This window comes from Sciurus carolinensis, chromosome 13, assembly GCF_902686445.1.
Source record: "Sciurus carolinensis chromosome 13, mSciCar1.2, whole genome shotgun sequence".
Classification (NCBI taxonomy): domain Eukaryota; kingdom Metazoa; phylum Chordata; class Mammalia; order Rodentia; family Sciuridae; genus Sciurus; species Sciurus carolinensis.
Window position 1 is genome coordinate 58715471 of NC_062225.1, and position 23948 is coordinate 58739418.

General features: G+C 37.0%; 1 protein-coding gene across 4 annotated transcripts in view; it reads right to left on the reverse strand.

Moving 5' to 3' along the window:
* Plekhh2 (pleckstrin homology, MyTH4 and FERM domain containing H2) overlaps nt 1-22321 on the reverse strand; it is a 136891-nt gene extending 114570 nt beyond the window's left edge. For all 4 annotated transcript variants that reach the window (XR_007104657.1, XM_047522600.1, XM_047522601.1 and 1 more), the window contains exons 1-2: nt 22203-22321; nt 13750-13879 (exon numbers count right to left, since the gene is read on the reverse strand). Coding sequence is in view for 3 of the 4 variants with exons in the window: in XM_047522600.1 (XP_047378556.1) it covers nt 13750-13872 (123 nt within the window). In the remaining variant the exon portion in view is untranslated. The remainder of the gene's footprint in view (nt 1-13749; nt 13880-22202) is intronic.
* Between the last annotated feature and the right edge of the window lie 1627 nt (nt 22322-23948).

The following is a 23948-nucleotide window of genomic DNA, read 5'->3' on the forward strand; positions in this document are numbered from 1 at the left end:
AAATTGATACCATAAGTATAGATATCAGAAAGGACTTAAAAACTTGTTCAGGGCAAATAACCCTTGTGAACATGTCTCTCCTTTAGCACAATAACTGAGTTCCTCCAGGACACAAAACCCTGTCTACAGTGCCTTCATAATTGGGGTTAAGCATAGTACCGAAAAATCAGGGTTTCTCCTTTTAATAGGGATATGACACAAAGAAAAGGGATTCTTGATAAGAGTGACTAATCCAACCAGCAGGTCTCAAGGGATGGTCGCCAATGGCCTTGAGGTCCACAGGGAATCAAAGAATACCTCAATCTGGTTCAGACAATGGAAGGATGTCAAGTGACACCTTCTTTACCCTTTGTCTTTCAGAAGGCTAATACTCCAATTGGCATAAGCACCCACACACTGGGAGTCCTTTAACCCTCAAATCCTGGGGAAAAAAACTAATATTTTTCTGTACTTAAGGCTGACCTAAATACCAGTTGGGGATGAAGAGAGATGGCCCTTGAGGGAAACATAAACTAACACCAGTTTCAGCTAGATTTGCATGAGTAATTGCTCAAACTAATTTAAGACACTTTTAAATTCAAACTGCTAAAGCTTTCTTGTATTCCTGGATTCTGCTTTCTCAGTAAGTCACTATCTAAATGCTACAGAAAGAAGGAGACAAAGGGAAAGGACCGACTCTGATCCCAAAGTGCACATTGGTCTGATAAAGATGTTCCATGTGCTCCTTTACTAGAGTGATTATGGCCATTTCATTTTTTTAGAAAAACACTCTGTCTTTTGAGTTCAGTTTTTCTGGCGAATTCACCTTTGGTTGTACATACTTAAATTATTATTATTTTTAGTTGTAGATGGACGTAATTATTTTATTTATCTATGCTTTTATGTGGTACTGGGGATCGAACCCAATGCCTCACCCATGCTAGGCAAGTGCTCTACCACTGAGCCATTAATATTTTTTTCTGATCATTCTTGTTTCATTTAACTGGAGTGGTTTTAACAGCAGTGATGGTGGAAGTGAATGTCACCCCCACGGAGGACAAGTGGCCATTTGAACCTTTGATTTCACTGTCTACCACTGCTGACAGACTACTCATAACATCTTCAATTGCATAGGTTTTTCTGATGCTTAAGTCATAATGTAAGAATATGTGACAGGCTCTGTTTTAATTTCTAAAGGGTTAAATCTGATAAGCACTGTAATCTCTTTAGTCTCCTACTTATGGAGATAACACATCTAGTGAAAGATAACAAATCTTTGTTTCCTGTTTTATGTACATTTGTGTATACTTATGTATTGTATGTCATGTCTACATATATGCTTGTATCACTATATTGTTTACATGGTACCAGGACTGACTTACAGATACATGAGCACTCATAAATTAAGAAAAATGTATCCACATGCCTTTTAGTTCATGTGAAACTTCAACCAAAAAAATCAATTTAAATTGGTAAAAACAAAGATGTCTTTGAAATTACTAATACATGCTTCTCTAGGTGATCAGTCAATAAAAAACATTAGTTTCTATAAAATGTTTAAAGTTCAATGTTCATTGCTTTAAAAGATTTTTCTTTGGCAGGAATAACCTCCTTAAAGTGTTAACTAGGCTTATGTGGTATCCTGGCTTTCTTGGGTAATGTAAAGTTCTTAACTAAACGTTTCTTCACAAATGTTTGTTAAAAGAGACATCCGATTATTATCTACATAACTTCTTACGTCTGTTAGGTTTTATTAGGAAAATCCTAAGTCTTAAAAAGTATTTGTAAACATTTTAAGGTCTTTTAAACAGTTACTCCATGACTGGTTAAATAAGCAGCTGATATTTTAGGTTATTCTAATACAATTGACCACCCTAAATGTATTGTGGCTAGAGATCTGTATACATCTGAGAACTAAATGGTTGAGATTTGCTTAAGTGTTATGTAAAAACACTTAGACAAATGTTTACAAACAAGTGTTATGTAAAATTTTCTAAAATTAGAGCTTATGTAGGTCTAATATATGCAAGGTGACCAATAAATGCTATCTTTTATACACTGTCCATTTTCAAACCTGGCTGACATTTGGATGCTTTGAGTAACTTTATAACTGTTGCCTGTTAGTGTTTTGCAGGAGTAGTACTTCTGAGTTAAGACAATAAGCCATCACCTACAGGACAGACAGGATATAATGCTTATTTCCCAGTACCAAAAGTCAAAGCCCATTACTCCGACTTTAAAACTGGTAAACTAGTCTGCTGGGTTTAAAACAAAAACATGGAAACCAAAGTCAAGGCAGTAAAAGAGCTAAGGAAAAACCAGCCAATATTTTGGCCCTTGCCAGAACTCAGGAAACAACAGGACTTAGGGCCCTGGCACTCTGGTGAGTTGCCTGACCTCCTGATCAAAGGGACTGTGAGGACCCTAGAGAAAGGGAAGCCAATTGGTGCACTTTCTGCAAAGAGGAAGTTCACTGGAGAGAGAAATGTCCCTGATGCTTCCAAAGGAAGTCACGTATAGTCAGCAAGAATCTGACCCTTCCTGGCAGATGGCATAATTGGTAGAGGAAAGCTAAAGGAACCAACAGGAGTCTCTACAAGTTCCCAAGAATGACTCCTGACAAATCTTAGCTGACCCCTAAGAGTAGATAGGAACAAGGTCAATTTTTGACCAACTTGTTCTTGAATACCTGGCAGGAGAGTATAACCAAATCAGTCATAAAAGGAAGACAATGTTTTGTTACTTGAGACATACACTGGTGTCAGCTCTTTCAAGTAAGTAAAATTGGGAGGTTATAAAGGGAGGGTTCTTAATACAGCAGTACCTGGTAACTATCCTGAAAAGTTTCTGTCAGAGTCACAAGTCTATTCTAAGTCAACGTGAGACCTAAAAATCTTCCTAACCTCTTACATAGGTAAGCTCAATTTATTTTTCACTGGTATTTTTTAGCCCCTTTAATTATATTAGCCCCTATATTTATTTATATTACATTTAAAAGATGTAATGTGACCATGGAAGTCGTAACCAACTTTTCCCAGGAAGTCCTACTTGACAGCTAAAGAGGATCCCTCAACCAAACATACTCTAATGAAGAAGCTATTTTACAAAAATAAGATGGCCGAGATCTCACACCTCAGCTGTGTGGAGCCTGCCATGCTGGCACAGACTGAGATGTGGCAAGCCAGCACCAAGGTGAGCCAGGGTGAGCCCACCTGTCACTCCACAGTGGCCAGGACTGGACACAGTGTGAACGCCTGCTGCAGAAGCCCACTCCATGCAGCATGGCAGATTCGGAATCCATAAGCACACACAACCTGCTGACCTCAACCTCCTGCTTCCTGATGAGCAGCAGGAAAACAGAAGTAGGGCAGACCTGAATGGGATTGCTGGCCTAACCAAGAGCATTAGTGTCTTTCCAAACTCTAATTAGCAAATCTCGAACTAAAGGCATTAGTCCTTTTCCAAAGCCTAATTAGCATCATTTTGGATGAATTCAAACCTTGATTAGCATAAGTTTGGATCAACAGCATTAACCCAAGTGTTAAATAAACCCCCAGATGAGCACACTCAGGGGAAAACTTGATATCAGATCCCTGTCCCACCATGAGAGTTCTGTTCCTGTGGATTTCAGTCTTTGAATTTGTGAGACTAACACCCAGAAAGAAGAAACTGACAGTGAGCTTCCAGGGTCTGCTGCAGCACTGGAGGGCACAGCCCACCGTTAAGAGCTACAAAACTTCTGGGGCGGCCTATAGCTTGTGCAGACCCACCTGCCAGCTGAAGCAGAGAAACTCTGGTTTATGATCTTATACGTTTTTTAAAGTTCTTGCCAACTCCGTAAGATTTTTTATTTTTTTAAGAGTTATGAAGTCATGAGTTTAAAGTGTTAAAATTTAAAATGGTGTGATATTTGAGTCTTAAATGTACCCCAAAAGTTCATGTGTAAAGGACTGCTTCCCAGGGTGGCACTATTGAGAGGTGATGGAGCCTTTAGGAGCTGAACCTAGTGGGAAGTCTTTGGGTAACTGAGTGATCTTGAAGGGAATTGTGGAATCCTACTCACTTCTCTCTTTCTCTCTTTTGCTCTCAGGCCATAAGGTGAGCAATTTTGCTCTACCACACACTTCTACCATGATGTGCTGCCTTACCAAAGCCTAAAAGCAACAGGGTCAACCAATAATGGACTGAAACCTGAAAAACCACAAGCTGAAACAAACCTTTTCTCTTTATAAGATTATTATCCCAGGTATTTGTTACAGTGATGGAAAGTTGACTAACACAAGTGATTACATTTAAAAGAACAGAAATTCAATCTCCAGCTTCCAAAACCACCAGGGGTAAAATGTGGATGAAAATAGGGAGAAATAAAATGCAGTCAATATGATATATGGAAAACCAATACATTTGAGAGCAGATAAAGAAATCTAGCTATATACAATACATTTAAAGAGACTGGGTAAAGAAATCTAGCTATATACTATTTAAAAAGTCCACATTTAAAGCATTGTTAAGAGGTTGAAAATACAAGAATGGAAATAATACACAAAAATATTAGCAAAAAGCTAATGAAATCAGACAAAAGAGACTTCAATGCCAAACTTTTGTTAGCAATAAAGAGAGTAGATAATTACAAATGGAGTAGTTTTTCAAGAAGATATAACAATCTAGATTCTGAGTGTGCCTAACATCAAAATATACAGACCACCAAAAGATTCATTAATAAAACAGTGTATTTTTTATCCAATTCTTTTTCTATTTCCCTTCATATTCTAAGTAACATGCTTCTATTTCTGTTAACTTTTTTTGTTAGTGATTTCCTACTCCATTGATGGTGTTATGGAGTGTGTGAGAATTATAAACCACCACGCTTACTGAGCAAATTGAAAGGGGAAAAAAAGGTCCTTTAATAAGCGTGTCAGGCAAGCAAAGGCTGGGAGCAGGCTAATGCCTCAAAGAACTTCCAGTACCTGAATTTTGGAAGTACAGAGTTATAAAGGCAAAAACCACAAAAGCCACAAGAACAATTGAGGCACATGTAGGTCAGAAAGACCCTTCAAGATAGTTCATTTGGATTACATGAGAGAATTGTTTTGATTATACATTTTAGAGTCATTTTGTTATACATCAGGGCCATAGTCAGGGACGTGGAAAGGTCCTACTGTACTGTCAGCATAGATACAGCTTTAGGAGGCTGAAAGGAAAACATTATAAGCAGTCATACAATGGAGTCAGGTCAGAACAAAATGGCGTTACTTTGGTTCTTTTCCATTTCAATGGAAACCGAGGATTTAGCTCTTTGGTCACCAACATAAACACTTCATATATTCCATTCTCTCAATATCTTTATATCTTACCTTTGGTTAAATCATTATTCAAGATCAGTATTATTGATCCTATGTATGATTAAAATTAAAAATTTGTATGTGATGCTAAGTGAAATAAGCCAAAAAAAACAAAGGTCAAATGTTCTCTCTGATATGCGACTGCTAACACACAATAAATGGGTGGGGGATAGAAGTTCATTGGATTAGACACAGGGGAATGAAGGGCAGGCAGGAAGGATGGGAATAGGAAAGACAGTAGAATGAATCAGATGTAACTTTACTATGTGCATATATGAATACACCACCATGTAACTCCACATCATGTACAACAAGAAGAATGGGAAGTTATACTCCATGTAGTATGACATCTCAAAATACACTCTACCATCATGTATATTTCAAAAGAAGAAATTTTAAAAATGTATGTGAATATCATATGTAGAAAAATCATGTAACAAACTATGGTTACTTTTTCCTTTTCTAGAAGATCTTTTCCCGGAGTTAAGTGTCTCACTTATTTATTTAGCTTTCTATGAACTTACCAATACTTAACATCCAATTTCTGGCCACTGTTTAAACTCTCTCAGGATGTTCATTCACGTCTAGCCTTCTACCAATTTATCTTCTTGAAGGCACTCGTAGAGTCTGTGACCTTTTCCAATTTGGACTGGTTCACCTGTCTACCTGGGCACAGCTATCTTCTTGGGTAGACCCTTCCAATTTCTCCTGCATTGGATCTCTTGTTTCCTATAGCCTATATCTGTCTTAGGTTTGGTTTACTTCCTCTTTTTAATGAAGCACATCCCAAAGGAAATTCCCCAGGAAGGTTCCATGGAATCTTGCATGAATCTTTATCCTATCTTCAAATAAAATTCATAATTGGCATCTGAACAGAACTCTTTGTTTGATATAATTTTCCTTCAGAATTTTAAAGTCATTTCATTATTGTCTAACTTTATTTGAGAAATCTGAAGCCATTCCAATTACTGATCCTTTGTATGTGACCTGTTTTTCCTCTCTGAAAGCTTACAGAATCTTTTCTTTGAGCTATACATTCTGAAGTTCATGGTGATTGTGCCTTGGGGTGGAAAATATTTTATCTGTTGTGGTAGGATCTAGGTAGATGGCTTCCATCTGGAATCTCGTGTTCTTCTACTTTGGATAACTTTTTTGTATTGTTTTTATTGATTTTCTCCCTTCCAGAGCCTCTATAATTTTAACTTTGAAAATTCTGGATTAAACCTCTAAATCTTTCATCTTTTCTTCTGTTTTCCATCTTTTTTAACTTTTTGTTCTACTTCCCAGCACCTTCCTTTAAGTTTATATTCTAACCCATCTATTAAGTCTCTTTTCTTCTATCACGTATTTAATTTTCAAGAGTCCTTATTTACTCCTTAAATATTCCTTATTTCATGGATGCACTGTCCCTTCATTTATTTCTGAAAATATTCAATGATGGGATTTTGCTTATCTTGTTTTGCCTCCTTTTCTCTATATGGGCAATGTTGGGTTTTCTTTGTTTTGTTTTGCTGTTTTTTTTTTTTTCCTTGATTGTTCATTTTCTTTCATGTTACAGGCTTTTCTTGGATATTCAGTTATCCATGAGAAGCAACTTAGATTTAAGGGTGAAGGACTAAAAGACTGATTAGAGGCTTTAACACGTGTATGGGATTTGCTGACCAAGAACTTTCAACACTGAGTGATCTGGCTAGGTTCTCTGTTGGGGAACCACTGATGTCAACATCATTATCTCTTTCCTTCTGGACTGACAAATGAGTTCCAAGAGACTTTCAATACCCTTTTGAAGAATAGAGGCTGGCTGTCAGTGAGAGGTGGTTGGGAGTGAAGGACACGTTTACTATTACCCAGTCATATAGTCACTCAATCACTCTGTTTTTGGTGAAGCAGAATGATGGAAAGCACAAGCTAAAAGAAGATGTGGAGAGTCCTGCGCTTCTCCCCCTGCTGAGGACCCAATGCCCTGCAGAAGAACCCTGTAAAGACCCATAGGAGAAATGCTGTGTCAGGCTGAAAATAGTGGATGTTAATGGAAGTGGTATGGTCCTTTAAAATAAGCTAATTGCCTTAAACCTTCTCACTTTCCCCCATATGCTAAATGTCCAGCAACTAATCATTTACTTCCTGTTAAAAAATTGAAAAGTTCTTCTCTTACAAAATTTAATAAATTGTTTGGAGCACACTCATCCAACAATTGTGGCATTTATGAGCTCACAATCTAATACAGTCTCCTGCCTACTCACCCAAAAGCAAAAATTGACAGGTAATTAACAATTAGTATATAATTGTCACCCAACTTTGCAGATGTCCCATTCTTAAATACAAATAGATCACCAAAGATCACCAGACATTTGAGAAAAGTTTCCACCTGAAAAAAATAGGAAAATAATCTTTCCCAGAGGAAGAAAAAAAGAACTAGAGAATAGAAGATTATTTTTTAGAAATTCCAATTAGAATCCAGGAACCAGGAACTTTCAAATACATTATTTCATAGACATACCATGAAATGGAAACTGTTACAAAGATTATGCAAACTCATATTCCTAGACAGTAACATAAGATTTCAGTCTTCATGTTCTCATTCCCTAGTGTTCTTTCATAAAAACCACAGTTGTTACAGTATTTATAAACTACACACACAATGAACAGTAATAAAAAACTACATGAAAATCAGTCCCAAATACATAAAACCACAAAATTCTTAGCTGGAAAGCACTGGTCTTAATTTCTGTCATTTGCTATTCTTTCAGCTTAGAAATATTTTAATGGTAACTTATAACCATTTTAACATTCATAATAACAATTTTAAGTTACATGTTTTTAGGGAACCTATCATAGAGAGAAATGGAGAGACAGATAAATAACCAAAAAATGTCTCAATTTTGAATTTGGGATTCTAACTGAGTTCTACCACTGGATAGGAAAGAGTTAAGAGCTCCCTTTCTAGATGTTAAGTGTGTCAATTACTTATATAACTATAGTAGAGGCCAGAATGATGAATACTACCGAACAAATCTCAGTAAATATTTGTTGAACAAATGAAATAAAAAAAGCAAAATGAATGAATGAAGGCTTTAACTCTTTCCAAAAAATTTTAAAGCCAGGATAAACACTGATCAAAGGAAATCACTACTATTTACCATCTATATTACAGATCATAAATATTGAATGCTTCACATCAAATTAATATAAAAATAGACTAAGTTTATCCAGTAAAGCTTCGGACACTTTAAAACCATTGGGTGGAATGAAAGATAATTCTTTCATTTTGACTATTTTGTTTCATAATCATTCAAGTTGGAAAATAACTTCACAAATATTCAAAAAGGCAAGGCGGGACATATTCACATTAAGTTTTTACTCTCACAAAGTAGACCACAATGTAAACCTTGGGTCAAGTCCACAACCAATCCATATTAAGCCAGTAAAAGAAATCTGAAATGATCAACTGCCCCATATCAGATTTTAGTCAAAAACACATAAGCATTTTATGAACAGGCCACTTATACAATAATAAAATGAACCAGCAAATTCTAAACCTCATGCTTGATTTACTACTACACAGTGCCCTCTGTAACCAGAGTGAACTTAGAGACAAGTGGCAGAGGGGAATTTGCCAGTGAGCATGGATCATATCACCACTGGGAATAATCCTCAGTGATCCTCTCATTGTTATAGGTATTGTGCACAAATAAACTTGTTCAATGGATTGGTTAATTTTGGCAGGATCTTTAGGACCTTCACACTCACTAATGTGGACAGCAATTCCTCACCAAGAATTTCTTTCCCTGATTTTCACCCACAGACACCATGAAAGATTCTATCAGCAAACATTTTTATAAATTTTGTTAAGATAAATGTCACCAGCCAGTAACCCCAAATATGACATTTGAGTTAGCCTGTAAAATCTGTTAGTATATGTGGAATCTCCATCAGGTACTGTGCAACATTAGGTGAGCCAACAGAGTAACCGAAGTGTTAAATAGTTTAACACTGGTATTGGGCTTGCTGCTATGAAAGCATATGCTTGCTGTCCAGGGACTCCTTATTCCTAGGAAGCATTCCTGGATCACCTCAGGGGAAACATATTCATGAAAGGACAACCAAAGCAGGAAATCTCAGATGGCTACGCTGCATCAGGTAAAGGCAGTAGGCATTAGGTTACATGGGCCATGCTGATACCCAAAGGGAAAATTCTTATTTTTCTCCTTTTCCTTTTCACTGAAATATCTAATACATAGGAAATAACATTTCTTTTCACCTTGTAAAGAAAGTTTCCCTCTTCCCTCCCTGACTCAGAAAACTAACCAGTAATCTTGTAAGGTAGGAAAATTACTTACATCGCAGCTTCCCTGAAGAGTTTATATTTGGCATACTAAGGATATTTCCAACACCATTCCTTAAATTCCTCTAAAGACCTCTCCCACTTACAGCAGCACTTGTCCAAGACTTCAATAAGGTCTTTTTCTCCCCTAGCTTTAATATTCTAAGTTTCTTGAAAATTGTGATGGGGGAAAAATAAGTGCAAAATCATTTTCTAAAAAATCTCACGTACTCTACTCCATCTTCAAAAATAAAACAAATATATAAAATAGAAATTCATCTTTAATTCTAAAATACTCTGATAATCTCATACCTTTTCCCTTACAAAATTCAAAAATATGTGTCTTATCAATCTGTAATATATTTAAATTATCTCCTTATACATTTAAACAGTGTGCCTATTCAGAATGATCCATGAGAGCCTGAGAGGGTTTCTCAGTGGTAAAGCGATTGCCCAGCTCGCTCAAGGCCCTAGGTTTGATCCAAAGAAAGAGGGAGGAGGGGAAGGGAAAGGAAGGGAGGAGGGAAAGGAAAGGGAAGAGAAGAGAGGAGAGAAAGAAGAAAGGAGGAAGAAGAGAAAGAAGGAAAGAAAAAAGTAATAATGAGTCATTTCTGTGTGCCAGGTACTCTATTAACTGCATCACAATAAAGCCGAAAAATCTCAGGTTTAATGACAGCTCTGCTGTTTGTTAGCTGTGTCATGCTGGACATATTACTCAATTACACTCAATCTTAATGTTAATATCATTAGAGTGCGGGAATAATAATTACCTCATATAGTTGCTATGGGGTTGAAACTAGCTAGTGACTGTAGTAAAGGCTTGGGTGCCACAGCTGGCAACTGGCATTAGCTGCCTACCGCCAGCACCAATAAAATGGAACCAAGAATCCAAATTGTTGCAGGAAGGAGTTGGCCCCAATTCCTGGCAAAGAGCTAAAGAATCAAATTAGTACTCTCTTAAGAATCTTCAGCCTTGGGGCTACATTCATGTGGGGAGCAGGCATGGAGAATTATTAGGCAGAAACCTTGGGGCAGACTGGTCCTAACACAAAACCAAAGGTTGTGGATGGGAACAGACTAGTCTCAGGAATGCAACAATTGACTCAAGTTGGTATTCAGAAACAGTGCAATAGGGTTGCTCTGAAAAATATGTAATGTTATATAAATTGTTGTAACTGCAGACATACACACACAGATACCTGGCCCCACACAGAGATGAATTTATATGATGCATGGTTGAACAGAAGACAATAAATGAGAGAAACATCAGAGAGAGCAAGGAGGATGGTAATAAAACTAGATTAGATAGGCCATATAGTGTGACCGCTAATCATTTAGGCTTTAAAAACAAAATGCCAGCTTCAATTCTTGACTCCATCACTTATTTTTTCAGTGTAAACTCAGACAAATTAAATAATTTTCCTATGCCTAATTTTCCTCTTGGGTAAATATAGGTAATATTAGTACCTACCTCCTAAGATTGTTGAAAGGATTAAAACTTAGTGCGCGTGCATGTGTGTGTGTGTATGTATGTGTGTGCATAAAACTTTGTATATGTATGTATAAGACTTAATGTATATATATATATAAAACTTTTTATAATTATATAAAACTTAGTATATATATATATATATATATATATACATATACATATATGTATGTATGTATAAAGCACTTAGAATAATTCCTGGCACAGAGTAAGCTTAAGTTTCCTAATCTATAAAATGGGGACAGTAAAATTTATTCTCTCACAAGTGGTTAGACAAATTAAATTAAACCTATAAAGTGCTTAACACATAATAAATCAATAAATATTACCTATTTTCCTTAAAATATGGGTGGAGACCAAAAGGAAATTTTAAACTTGGGAAAACATTTCATAATGAAATATAACAGAAAGGACTGTGAGAATCCTTACTCCCATTTTAGTGTTGAATATATTTAATAGGAAACCATGAGTAACTTGGCATACTTAGCCATTTTCCAATATATAAAATGCATCTGAATAATTCCATCTCTTAGATCTGTCAAAGGATTCAAGTTATAGACATAAAATAATGACAAAAAAAAGAAAAGAAACTACAACTAAAATAGCAATTTTAAAATAATATTCTTCTTGAGTACTCATTTACTGACAAAGAAAATATTAAATCTAATAGCCTAAAGATTGGTAATCAAAAAGTTATTTATGATTTTACCTACAGAAAAAACACCAATTTTGGGGGGCTGGGGATATAGCTCAGTTGGTAGAGTGCTTGCCTCACATGCACAAGGCCCTGCGTTCAAGTCCCAGTACCAAAAATAAAAGAGAGAAAACACGAATTTTATAATTTAAAAGATGGGCACTCAGAGAGACACTTGCTGCAATATGCTTTCTAAAGAACAAAACAAATGTTGCCACAAAATTTAAAGTTTAACTGAAACCCAAATGAGCAGAATTTTTATTTACTCTGTATGGAGACTAAAACAATAGAGAAGTTAAGAAAAACAAGAAAATTCTGAGGAGGTGGTTCTGGTCAGCAGTGTCAACTTCACAGAAGCTAAGGCAACACCTGGCAAGTGTCCATGAGATCTAGTAGCAAGGCTCTAATCGGTGGATCTAGACAAAAATTATTGTATGGGTTGTTTGGGGTTGTGGAAAATACTAGATAAATCACATACAACATGGGAGATGATATATATAAAGAAAAGAGCAAAAGACAAAGGATTAGTCATTAACCTTGTTTTAGGATAAGTTTTCCCTATTTGGAGATATTCAATTTTTTTTTTCCTGAGCTATAATTTTTATTCTAATATCATAGGGCACATTGATATTGGGGTTTTATTCTTCAAAGACTTAGTAGATTATTGCTGATCCAAAGTGAATAGGATAACCTTAGTCTTTCTACCTAAAATATGTTAAAATACAAAAATTTAAGATGGTATATATGAAAGATTAAATGGAATGATGTTTCACTGGATTTTATCAGACTACTTCTCAGAGACTGTTGGATAATGAATGAAGATTTAAGATCTTGTTTGGAGATGTGATATGGGTAGCAGTCTCTATCCCAAAAAGATTATGTGAACTAGAGCTTAAGAAACCACCTGCAAATTCTTCTGATGAGTTCCAAATATGTATCCAGTGCTGTCTAGAAATATAATGTGAGCCATATACATAATTAAAAGTTTCTAGTGCACACATTAAAAAGTAAAATTAATCTTAATATTGTCCAATTAACCCAATATCCAAAGTAGTATTGACACCATCAACATAAAATTTATTCCTTAATTACTTTCACACTAAACCCTTGAAATCCAGTGTGTATTTTATATTTCTATTTGAACCGCCTTCATCTGAAATGTGACCATATGTGGCCAGAAATTACCATATTGAACTTCATGGGTCTAAAATCCAAATTACCTGGATCAGAAACTTAGGTTGTCTGTTTACATATGTAATTGTAAGATAAAGAATCCTATCTGGTACATAACTAGCCCTCAGAAAATTTGTGTTGAATGATTGATTGAATTAATGAATGTACTGGTTTTATATATGTATTTGTGAAAACAAAAATCCTGTGACACAAAATTCTAATTGCTTTATTACAACTATTAGGAGAAACATATAATTACATTCAACACAATTCTAGCCCCAATGATAGTTTAATGATATACAGTTAATAAGCACAAATTTCTAAGTAGGTATATACTTTCAAATACATTATAAACACATTTTACTGTAAATAAGGATTTGTATTCTATAATCACCTTAAAATTATATTCTTAAACATTTAGTACTTTAAAATGCTATTAAATTCTTCTAGCAAAATCAAATGAACTATAGCTTTCTCTCTGAATGAATGAATGCCACATTCATTTAACATACATGATTTTCACATATTCCACTAGCATTTGCAAATAAATCTTTTTAATCCACTGCCCAATTTACCCTAACAGTGGAGAAGGAATATGCCAAATATAGCTTCAAACCTTGGCAAATATTTAAATTATATTATTTATTTTACAAAAGGCTTAACCCCAAAAGTACTGAGTGTATTTAGTAACATGAAAAGGGCCCAGAGTAGCTGATACTTAATAACAAAGACCAGGAGAAAAGCTTACCTTGTCTGCTAAAAGCTCTCGTATCTTGCTTGCTTGAACTCTAAATTTCATAAGCTGAGACTCCAGAGCTACACATCGCTCTTTCCAATCTATTGGTCCTTCTGGATCAGAAGGCTCTGCCATAATTATTCTAAAAAAGGAAAGCATTCGAACAGCATAACACATGAGTATTCAAGATAAGCTATTAAATTACCCAATGTACACATTATAGTCACCATCTAATGATATCCAGGTACAAGTTTAAATTCTAAGATAAATTCCAGAAGCTGGTATAGTTTATGTAAAAAACTGAGTGAGAGACAGGAGGCCAGGGGCCAAAGCCCAACTGTGCTACTTACCCTTACACAATCTAGAAAAAGAAAGATGCTGACAATCACAAACCATTCTTCCTCACTGGTAAGTTGTGAGGAACAAATTAAATATTTGCTGTTTCTAACAGAACTTTGGATAGTACAATAGCACAGCACAGAGTACTATTGTTTTTAATTCTGTCCAACAGATAGACTTTTAAAATCTATCAGCTCACAATTTTACCACACTCTTAAATTTACAGAAGTATCACAGTTTGAGGCAATTGTTATAAAATAACATAAAGAAACACCATACCAGTGCTATGAGTATGTATTAGATTTGTTCTAAAATTATTACTTAGCACCACTCTGAATTTGTCCAAGTCCAGGCTTTCCGTCAAGCCAGAAATCCTTTGGCATATTTATCTAGGTAAGTTATGATCCTGACAAGTTTGCATAATTTTTATTTGATGTAATAAGAGAAAACCTATAAATACGAAATTTGGAAGCATCTACATTAATCTGGACTCAGTATTTTCCATGATATTAACTTTCCTTTGGAGGAGAAACACTATGGGGAGGAAGACAAGAGGCCAGGGAACTGGTTTTGAAATAGGTGATACTTGATTTTGGAAGCATGATTGTTCCTGGCTCTGAGAGTCATAAAAGCAATTTCAAATGTTTGCTATTTTTTTTTTTCAGTGCTGGGGATCAAACCCAAGGCCTCACAAATGCTAAACAAGTGCTCTACCAATGAGCTACCTCCTCAGCCCTCTGTTGATACTTTATTGCCTTATTATAATAAACAGTCTAAATAATGTATTTCTGAATTGCCCTTGCTATGAACTGATAAAATTTACATTAGGAATGGATCTCCTACAGGAGCCAAACCCCAGGCATGAAGAACATGTTACAGTAAAACTCTTAGGCCCTGGAGGGTTCTGCAGTTGAAGTGTGTTATTTTATTTTTTTGTTCTATAAAAATACAACCAAGTTTATTTTCCCAATATTTAGTGTCATTCATCCCCCTCCCTTAATCTATACCAATTTTTTAAAAACTGTATGCTAAGAAAATCCCACTAAAAATTTTTCCTAGCATAAGTATTGGTTTGTGCTCAATCCACTTTTCATATTAATACTGGCATTACCACTCAATCTTTTAGAAACAAATAAATAAATACAAGCAGAATTGTTCTACGAAGGCTACAACTTTTAAAAGCACCATCTCAAAGCCTCCAGATACCCATCAATCCTAGCTACAGTTTAAGGGAAACTCATCATGACAGAGTTGGACATCATTCTCTTCTTGTTTCTTTGCTTCTATAGAATCCTTGCTTCCCTGTTTTGTCAGTGTTTTTTTTTTTTAAGAATATTAGCCTTGTAAATAATCTTTATCATTTCCCATATTAGCATTTACTATTAATGATTCACTTCAGCATTTACTGTTGATGATTTAGGAGTAGATAATACAATTTGTCAAACACAAACTTTTTATCATTCTACTGTTACTTAATTTCTCTCATTATTAGCTTTAGAAGAGACTGGGAAAGAAAATATGGATGAAATATTTAAAAATAAAAAGCACTCTAGCCAGAGCAATTAGACAGACCAAAGAAATTAAAGGGATACGAATAGGAAAAGAAGAACTCAAACTATCCCTATTTGCTGATGATATGATTGTATACTTAGAGGAACCAGGAAATTCCACCAGAAAACTTTTAGATCTCATAAGTGAATTCAGTAAAGTAGCGGGATATAAGATCAATGCACATAAATCTAAGGCATTTTTATATATAAGTGATGAATCTTCAGAAAGAGAAATCAGGAAAACTACCCCATTCACAATAGCTTCGAAAAAAATAAAATACTTGGGAATCAATCTCACAAAAGAGGTGAAAGACCTCTACAATGAGAACTACAGAACACTAAAGAAAGAAATTCAAGAAAACCTTAGAAGATGGAAAGATCTCCCATGTTCTTGGATAGGAAGAATTAATATTGTCAAAATGGCCATACTACCAAAAGTGCTATACAGATTCAATGCAATTCCAATTAAAATCCCAATGATGTACCTTACAGAAATAGAGCAAGCAATTATGAAATTCATCTGGAAGAATAAAAAACCCAGAATAGCTAAAGCAATCCTTGGCAGAAAGAGTGAAGCAGGGGGTATCGCAATACCAGATCTTCAACTCTACTACAAAGCAATAGTAACAAAAACAGCATGGTATTGGTACCAAAATAGAAAGGTGGATCAATGGTACAGAATAGAGGACACGGACACAAACCCAAATAAATACAATTTTCTCATACTAGACAAAGGGGCCAAAATATGCAATGGAGAAAAGATAGCCTCTTCAACAAATGGTGCTGGGAGAATTGGAAATCCATATGCAACAGAATGAAACTAAACCCATATCTCTCACCATGCACGAAACTAAACTCAAAATGGATTAAGGATCTCGGAATCAGACCAGAGACCTTGCATCTTATAGAAGAAAAAGTAGGTCCAGAGCTTCAACATGTTGGCTTAGGACCAGACTTCCTCAACAGGACTCCCATAGCACAAGAAATAAAAGCAAGAATCAATAACTGGGATAGATTCAAACTAAAAAGCTTTCTCTCAGCAAAGGAAACTATCAGCAATGCGAAGAAAGAGCCTACAGAGTGGGAGAAAATCTTTGTCAATCATACTTCAGATATGAGATAGAGCGCTAATCTCCAGAATCTATAAAGAACTCAAAAAACTCTACACCAAGAATGCAAATAATCCAATTGACAAATGGGCTAAGGAAATGAATAGACACTTCACAGAAGAAGATCTACAAGCAATCAACAAACATTTGGAAAAATGTTCAACATCTCTAGTAATAAGAGAAATGCAAATCAAAACCACCCTAAGATTCCATCTCACCCCAATTAGAATGGCGATTATCAATAATACAAGCAACAACAGGTGTTGGCGAGGATGTGGGGAGAAAGGTACACTCTTACATTGCTGGTGGGGCTGCAAATTAGTGCAGCCACTCTGGAAAGCAGTGTGGAGACTCCTTAGAAAACCTGGAATGGAACCACCATTTGACCCAGCTATCCCACTCCTTGGCCTATACCCAAAGGACTTAAAATCAGCATATTACAGAGATACAGCCACATCAATGTTCATAGCTGCTCAGTTCACAATAGCCAGATTGTGTAATCAACCTAGATGTCCTTCAATTGATGAATGGATAAAGAAAATGTGGTATATATATATATATATATATATATATATATATATATACACAATGGAATATTACTCAGCCATAAAGAATGATAAAATTATGGCATTTGCAGGCAAATGGATGAAACTGGAGAATATCATGCTAAGTGAGATAAGCCAATCTCAAAAAACCAATGGACGAATGATATCGCTAATAAGTGGGTGATGACACATAATGGGGGGTGGGAGGGGTTAGTGTTAGGGTTAGAGTTAGGGTTAGGGAGGGGGGAAAGAATGGAGGAAGGAAGGACTGTATAGAGGGAAAAGAGGGGTGGGAGGGGTGGGAGGGGTGGGGGGGAAGGGGAAAAAAATAACAGAATGAATCAAACAACATTACCCTATGTCAATTTATGATTACCCAAATGGTATGCCTTTACACCATGTACAAACAGAGAAACAACATGTATCCCATTTGTTTACAATAATAAAAAAATAAAAAAATAAATAAAAAATAAAAAGCAGTCATAAAACGGACATCCTTAAACATTGAACCATTCATATAATTGTGCAGAAATGTAGGGACACTGCTATCTTAAGAAAAAAGTAATCTAGTTCATGCAGGTTAATTTTTTATCTTCATTTAGACTAACTTATTTGTGTTCTAGTGTAAAATGTCTACAGGTTTGCTTTTGTTTGCAGTGTTGGAGATAGAACCCAGGGACTTGCTCATGAAAGGCAAGTCCTCTGCCACTGAACTACATCCCCAGTCTACAGTCAAAAATAACATAAGGAGTAAATATTTCTCAACAAATTAAAATAAATCAAGGTATTATACCATTATGAAAACCACATGATCATTTCAACAACTCAGAAAAGCATCTAAGAAAATACATAACCCTCATAATAAAGGCATTCAATACGACGCCAGCAATAGAAGGGAATTTCCCCAACCTGATAAAGGACATCTGTAAAAAGTCCACAGCTCATATCTTACACACTGGTAAAAGACTGAAAGTTGTCCCACTAAAGTCATGAACAAGACAAGGATGTCTGCTTTCATTACTTCTATTCAACATTGTACTAGATATTCTAACCAGGGCAAGAAAACAAAATAAAATGCAACCAGGTTGGAAAGGAAGTAAAACTATACTTGCAGATGACATGATTCCTTAGAATTTTCTAAGAAATAGTTTAAAAACTATTAGACTATTGCATTGAGCAAGATTTCAGGAAACCAGATCAATATATAAAAATCAATTGTTCTTCTGTATACTAGCAAGGAAAAATCCAAAACCTAAATTAAGAAAATATTCCATTTACTATATCATCAAAATAAATTAAATACTTAAGAATAAATTTAACAAAACAGATGCAAGATTTGTACTCTGAAAACTCCAAAACATCCATGAAAGTCATTAAAGATCTATATAAATGGAAGAAATTGCATGCTCATGGATTGGAAGGTTGACTCTGTGAAGACGGCATACTCAGTACAATCCTTTCAAAAAGTGCAACTATTTCTTTTGCAGAAATTAACAAGTTAATCCTAAAATTCACAAGGAAATTCGAAGGATCCAGAATAGCCAAAACAATTTTTTGAAGTTTGAGGACTCACGTGTTCGACTTTCTAACCTTACCGCAAAGTCACAAATCTTAAGACTGCATGATACTTGCATAAGGGTAGACAGATAGATCAATACAATAAAGTTGAATCCAGAAATAAAACCTCACCCTTCCACTCAATTGACTTTTGGCAAGAATTTCAAGACCACTCAGTGGGGGAAAGAATAGTATTTTAAACAAATGATGCTTAGACAATTGGATGCCAAATGCACAAGAATTAATTTGGATCGCTACTTCATACCATATGCACAAATTATCCCAAAATTGATCAAAGACCTAAATGTAGGAGCCAAAATTCTAAAACTCTTAGATGAAAACAGGTATAAATCTTCATGACCTTGAACCAGGCCCCAGTTTCTTAGATATGACCTAAAGCACAAATAATTGAAATAGATAAATAGACCTCATCGAAATTTAAGAATGTGAGTTTCAAAGAACACAATCAAGAAAGTGAAAAAAACAATTTACAAATGTGGGGTGCGTAATTTTTGCAAATCATGTACTTGATAAGGGACTTGTTTCCAGAATATGTAAAGGACTCATACAACTCAGCAATAAAAAAGACAACCCGATTAAAAAGTGGGCAAAATATCTGAATAGACTTTTCTCCAAAGGAGATAAAAATGGCCAATAAGCACATGAAAAGATGTTCAACATCATTGACTATACAGGAAAGTGAAAAATCAAAATCATAATGACATTCTACTTCATACCAAGTAGGATAGACACAATAAAATGAAAAAGAACACATACTAACAAATGTTGATCAGAATATGGAGAAATTGGAACCCTCATATATTATTGGTGGCATTGCAAAAATATTGCAGCTGCTCTGGGTAATAGTTTAACAGTTCCTCCAAAGTTTAAACATGAAGTTACCTTATGACCCAGCAATTCCAATGTGAAGTATAGAGCCAAGGGAATTGAATACATGGTTCTCACAAAAACCCGTGCCCAAATGTTCATAACATCTTATCATAAAAGCCAAAAAGAGGAAACAACCCAGTGTCCACCCTCAAATGAATAGATAAACAAAATGTGATACAAACACAAAATGGAATATTATTTGGATTCAAAAAAAGGTATTAAATACTTCTACAGGCTATAACAATAGATGAACCTTGAAATATTATTCTAATTGAAACTAACCAGACACACAGAGACAAAGCATTTAGTGGTTGACAGGGGTTGAGAAAAGGGCAATGGGGACTAACTACTAATGGGTATGGGGTTTCTTTTTGGGGGTGATAAAATATCCTAGAATTAGATTGTGGTGATGATTTCACAACTTGGAAAATATACTAAACAATCACTGAACTGCACATTTTTAAAGGGTAAATTTTATGGTTTGTGAATTACATACATTTATGAACAAGTAGCAGTTATGTGGATGTACACTAAGACAACATTTACAAATGGATCATTTAATGATCCATTATGTATGGTTATTATCTCTCCCAAGAATGTCACCATTAACTCAAAAAATAAAGAGGTAACTGTTAACTTCAAAAATGAAAAGCATTGTGCATATATCTTACCTAAAGCACTTTACAATGAAAAACAACACAACAAATAACATCAAAACTAAACACACCTATTTTAGTTATGCTAATTATGCATTTTACAGTGAGGCAGTAATGCTCTAAGAATTTTATTACATGCACTTAACATCTGCATTCCATTTTAATTAGGTCATAGTAAATTAAAAGAAAAAATACAAAACTGCAGGGGAAGCAGTGGAGATCGCATATAACCCCAGCTACTAAGGAGGCTAAGGTAGGAGGATTCCAAGCTCCAGGTCAACCCAGGCAACTTAGTAAAACCCTGTCTCTAAATAAAAATAATTTTTTAAAAAGGCTGGGGATGTAGGTCAATGTTATAACACTTCCCCAGCACGTGTGGGGCCTGGGTTCAATCTTCAGTAACACCACCGAGAGAAAAAAAGAAAAAAAAAGCAGAGTTGCAGATTGGTCCACACAGGTCTACACACCCGGTTTCCTCATTTCATTCTGTAATATCAGTATATAACAAATATAAAGTAGCTTGCCTTAATGCACCATCTTGAGTAAATAAGAACTAAGAACAGTAACATTACCATTGATGTTATAGGACTATACAACTTTGGAGCTATAACCAATTACTTAAATATATCTAGATTTTGAATTTGAAAGTGTTCTATTTTCTCTGCAGGGGGCAAGGAAAAGTCTTGGGTTTTCCAAATACCTTCAGTGACTTTGGGGAATATTTACTGACACAAAATAAACTGTTTACAATTGTGGAGTGAATGCTCTTTTCTCTGAATCTCTGACTTCCTGTTTCTCTACCAAACCCCAAAAGGAAAGATTCATCTACTTTGGTTTACCCTGATGGAGTTCAGGGTTAACCTCTCACATTCTTTAGTTTTCTTCTCTTAAGGGACAGCTTAACTGGACCAGGTAACTGTGCTTTTCTTTTCTTTTCTTTCTTTCTTTTTTTTTTTTTTTTTTAAACAGAAAAGATGCCTTTCTTGACCAGACTGAGGCATGCCTTGTTTAAAGAACCTTACCACCACTACCTAGCCCCATTTCGGCCACGCCTGCCCTTCGGTGGCACTGCCCCAAACAGCCTGCTCCTCGCCGCACACTCCTCAGGCACGCACGGGGCGGTGAGGTCCAGACTTGCAAAGACTGGAATTTTCACAAAGAAGTAGTGACCCGCAGGTAGCCCAGCTCTAGTGCTTTCCCCGCGCAACTTCTCTCCCCACAGCGTCTCGCGCTCAAAATACCACGGCTAAAATGTTCCGTCTTTTAAAAAGTGGTCTACTGACTTCGGGGACAGCGTAGTTTCGTGGTAGGTCACCTTAGGGCACTTTGACGTCCCGGCAACTCGAGGTGTAGAAAATGGCTCTTTAAAGTTTTGAGAAGTTTCGCTGGGAGATCACAGTGGGGATCCCCAGAAACCGAGGCCAAGACGCAGCATCCCTAACTGCGGGGGCATCCCTAACCTGGGGCCCCGCTGCGCCCCCGAGGACCACCGGCGCAGTGCCAGAAGCCCGGGCCCCCGGTTTTCAAACAAAACGTCACAGGAGCCCAGGGGACGTAGGGGTGCGGGCCACCGCCCCCAGCCCACCCCTGCAGACCAGACCCAGACCTGGAGGCAGACCCGGGCTGCAGCGGGAGACGCGGGCTCCAGTGCTGCGCCAGCCGCTCCATCCCCGGGGTCCCAGCCGCCGGCTCGGCCCGCCGCCCCCATCCTCGGCTCGGTGAACCCCCCGGACGGCGCGCTCCCGAGGGGGCGGGGATCCCGGAGTGGCAGAGGCGCTGGGGTCGCCCCTAGGCCCCGGGTACTGCCCACCCGCTTACCTCTGCTGCAGGTCCCGGGTGCCAGCACCCGATGTCCCTGCCGGCTGCGCTTGGTCACGGGCTTCCCCGGCTCCCCGGGCTCTCCGGGCTCTCAGTCCGCGCCCGCCTCTCTCGGAGCCCCTGGCGGGCGGGGACAGGGCGCCGCCCCTTCCCGGGACTGGCAGCCGGGGTAACCAATCGGGGGCCAGGGACGACCACCCGTCGACACTGAAGAGTGTGTCTGTAACTTTGGCTCTTTCCAGTTCCATTCCTAAGTAGTTCGGTCCTAACGCGTCTACCCCCGGCCTTCTCCAGATCTAGAAGACCTCAGACCTTGTTGTAGAGGTCGGTCACGTCCTTCTAGTCCCTATGCCCGCACGCACTATTATACCATCCTCCTATTTAGCCTCCCAGCCTGAAGTCTCTCTTGTCAGTCCATCCTTCATCCTCCTGGGGAGTTAATTGTCCTTAAGAGCAGTTTTGATGTACACCTTGCCAGAAACCTTTATTGACGTCCTTTTGTTTACATTATCAAGAACAGATTCCCTTGCCCAGTATTCAAGGGTCCATCCTACCTGCTTAGGTTTATTTTTCACAGCTGCCTTTACACCTGAGACCACTGCTGTACACCTCCACACTCCAAGGATACCCACATTTACATGCTATTTCTTTGCATGCCTCCTTTGAAGGTTGTAACTACCCCCGAAGATACAGTTCAAAACAATCTCCGTGTAACCATGCCTGTCTCTCCACCTAGCAGATATCTCTTCTATTGTTTCTGCTCCCTGAACATTTTTCTAGGTTTTTTTCGCCCCTCTTGGCTCTTACTCATTCTGTTTTATGTACACCCCCCTATATCTCCACCAGATGCAAGCGTTTGAAAGCAAGGATTTGCATCCTCTGCAGCACCTAGCACACAGCACATTGCATGAATAGTAATTTAAATCTAACTGAATTTTACATCCCAAGCTGAGGTCAGTCGAAGAGTAAAAAGAGAAGTGGAGAGGGGAAGGGGACAAATTCTGAAAGTTATGGGTATTCGCAGGTCACAAAACTAGGTCAGACAAATTACTCTCTTTGATTCACAGTTGCTCAACAGAGAATATCAGAAGGCTTTTTCCACTGCAGTCTGTTTTGTTTTTTTGAGGTGATCTCGTCTTATATTAAAAAAAAAAAAAAAAAAAAAAAAAACGCAAAAGAGATGGAGATTTACAAAGTTCCTCAAAGGGAAGGCAATAAGTGAAAACAACGAAAAGGCCAGCAAGCGAGTATCAGGCTTCCATATTTCTTCCAGATGAACACTAATTTTGGACTAGATCCCAGACTACCCCCACACATCAAATTCCTTTTGCCTTCTGTGGGAGCTGATGATGCATATCATATGAAAAATTGTCTCCAAACAGCCTTGGCAAACAAGCAGGCTGAACTGGGCTTATTTTACAGACCATGCAGGAGTTAAATAAACAGAGTTTAAGTGACTTGAATAATTTAACACAGTAAGTCAAAAGAGACCAAGCAGGAGAAAAAGAATGCCAAAATAGAATCACTTCCGTTTTGTGAGTCAGAAATACTAAATAGACTACGAGAACTGAGTGAATAAGATCACTCATGAAAAGCAGCTTTCTAAACACGGCTGCCATCCCTGTAAGGCTCAGCTAACATTTACTTACTGTCACCTTTTTCTGGAAACATGACAAACTGAATTTGTTGGCTCTGGAGAAAAATGTGGACCAGCATCCTGTTTCTGACTGTGCTAAGAAAACACAT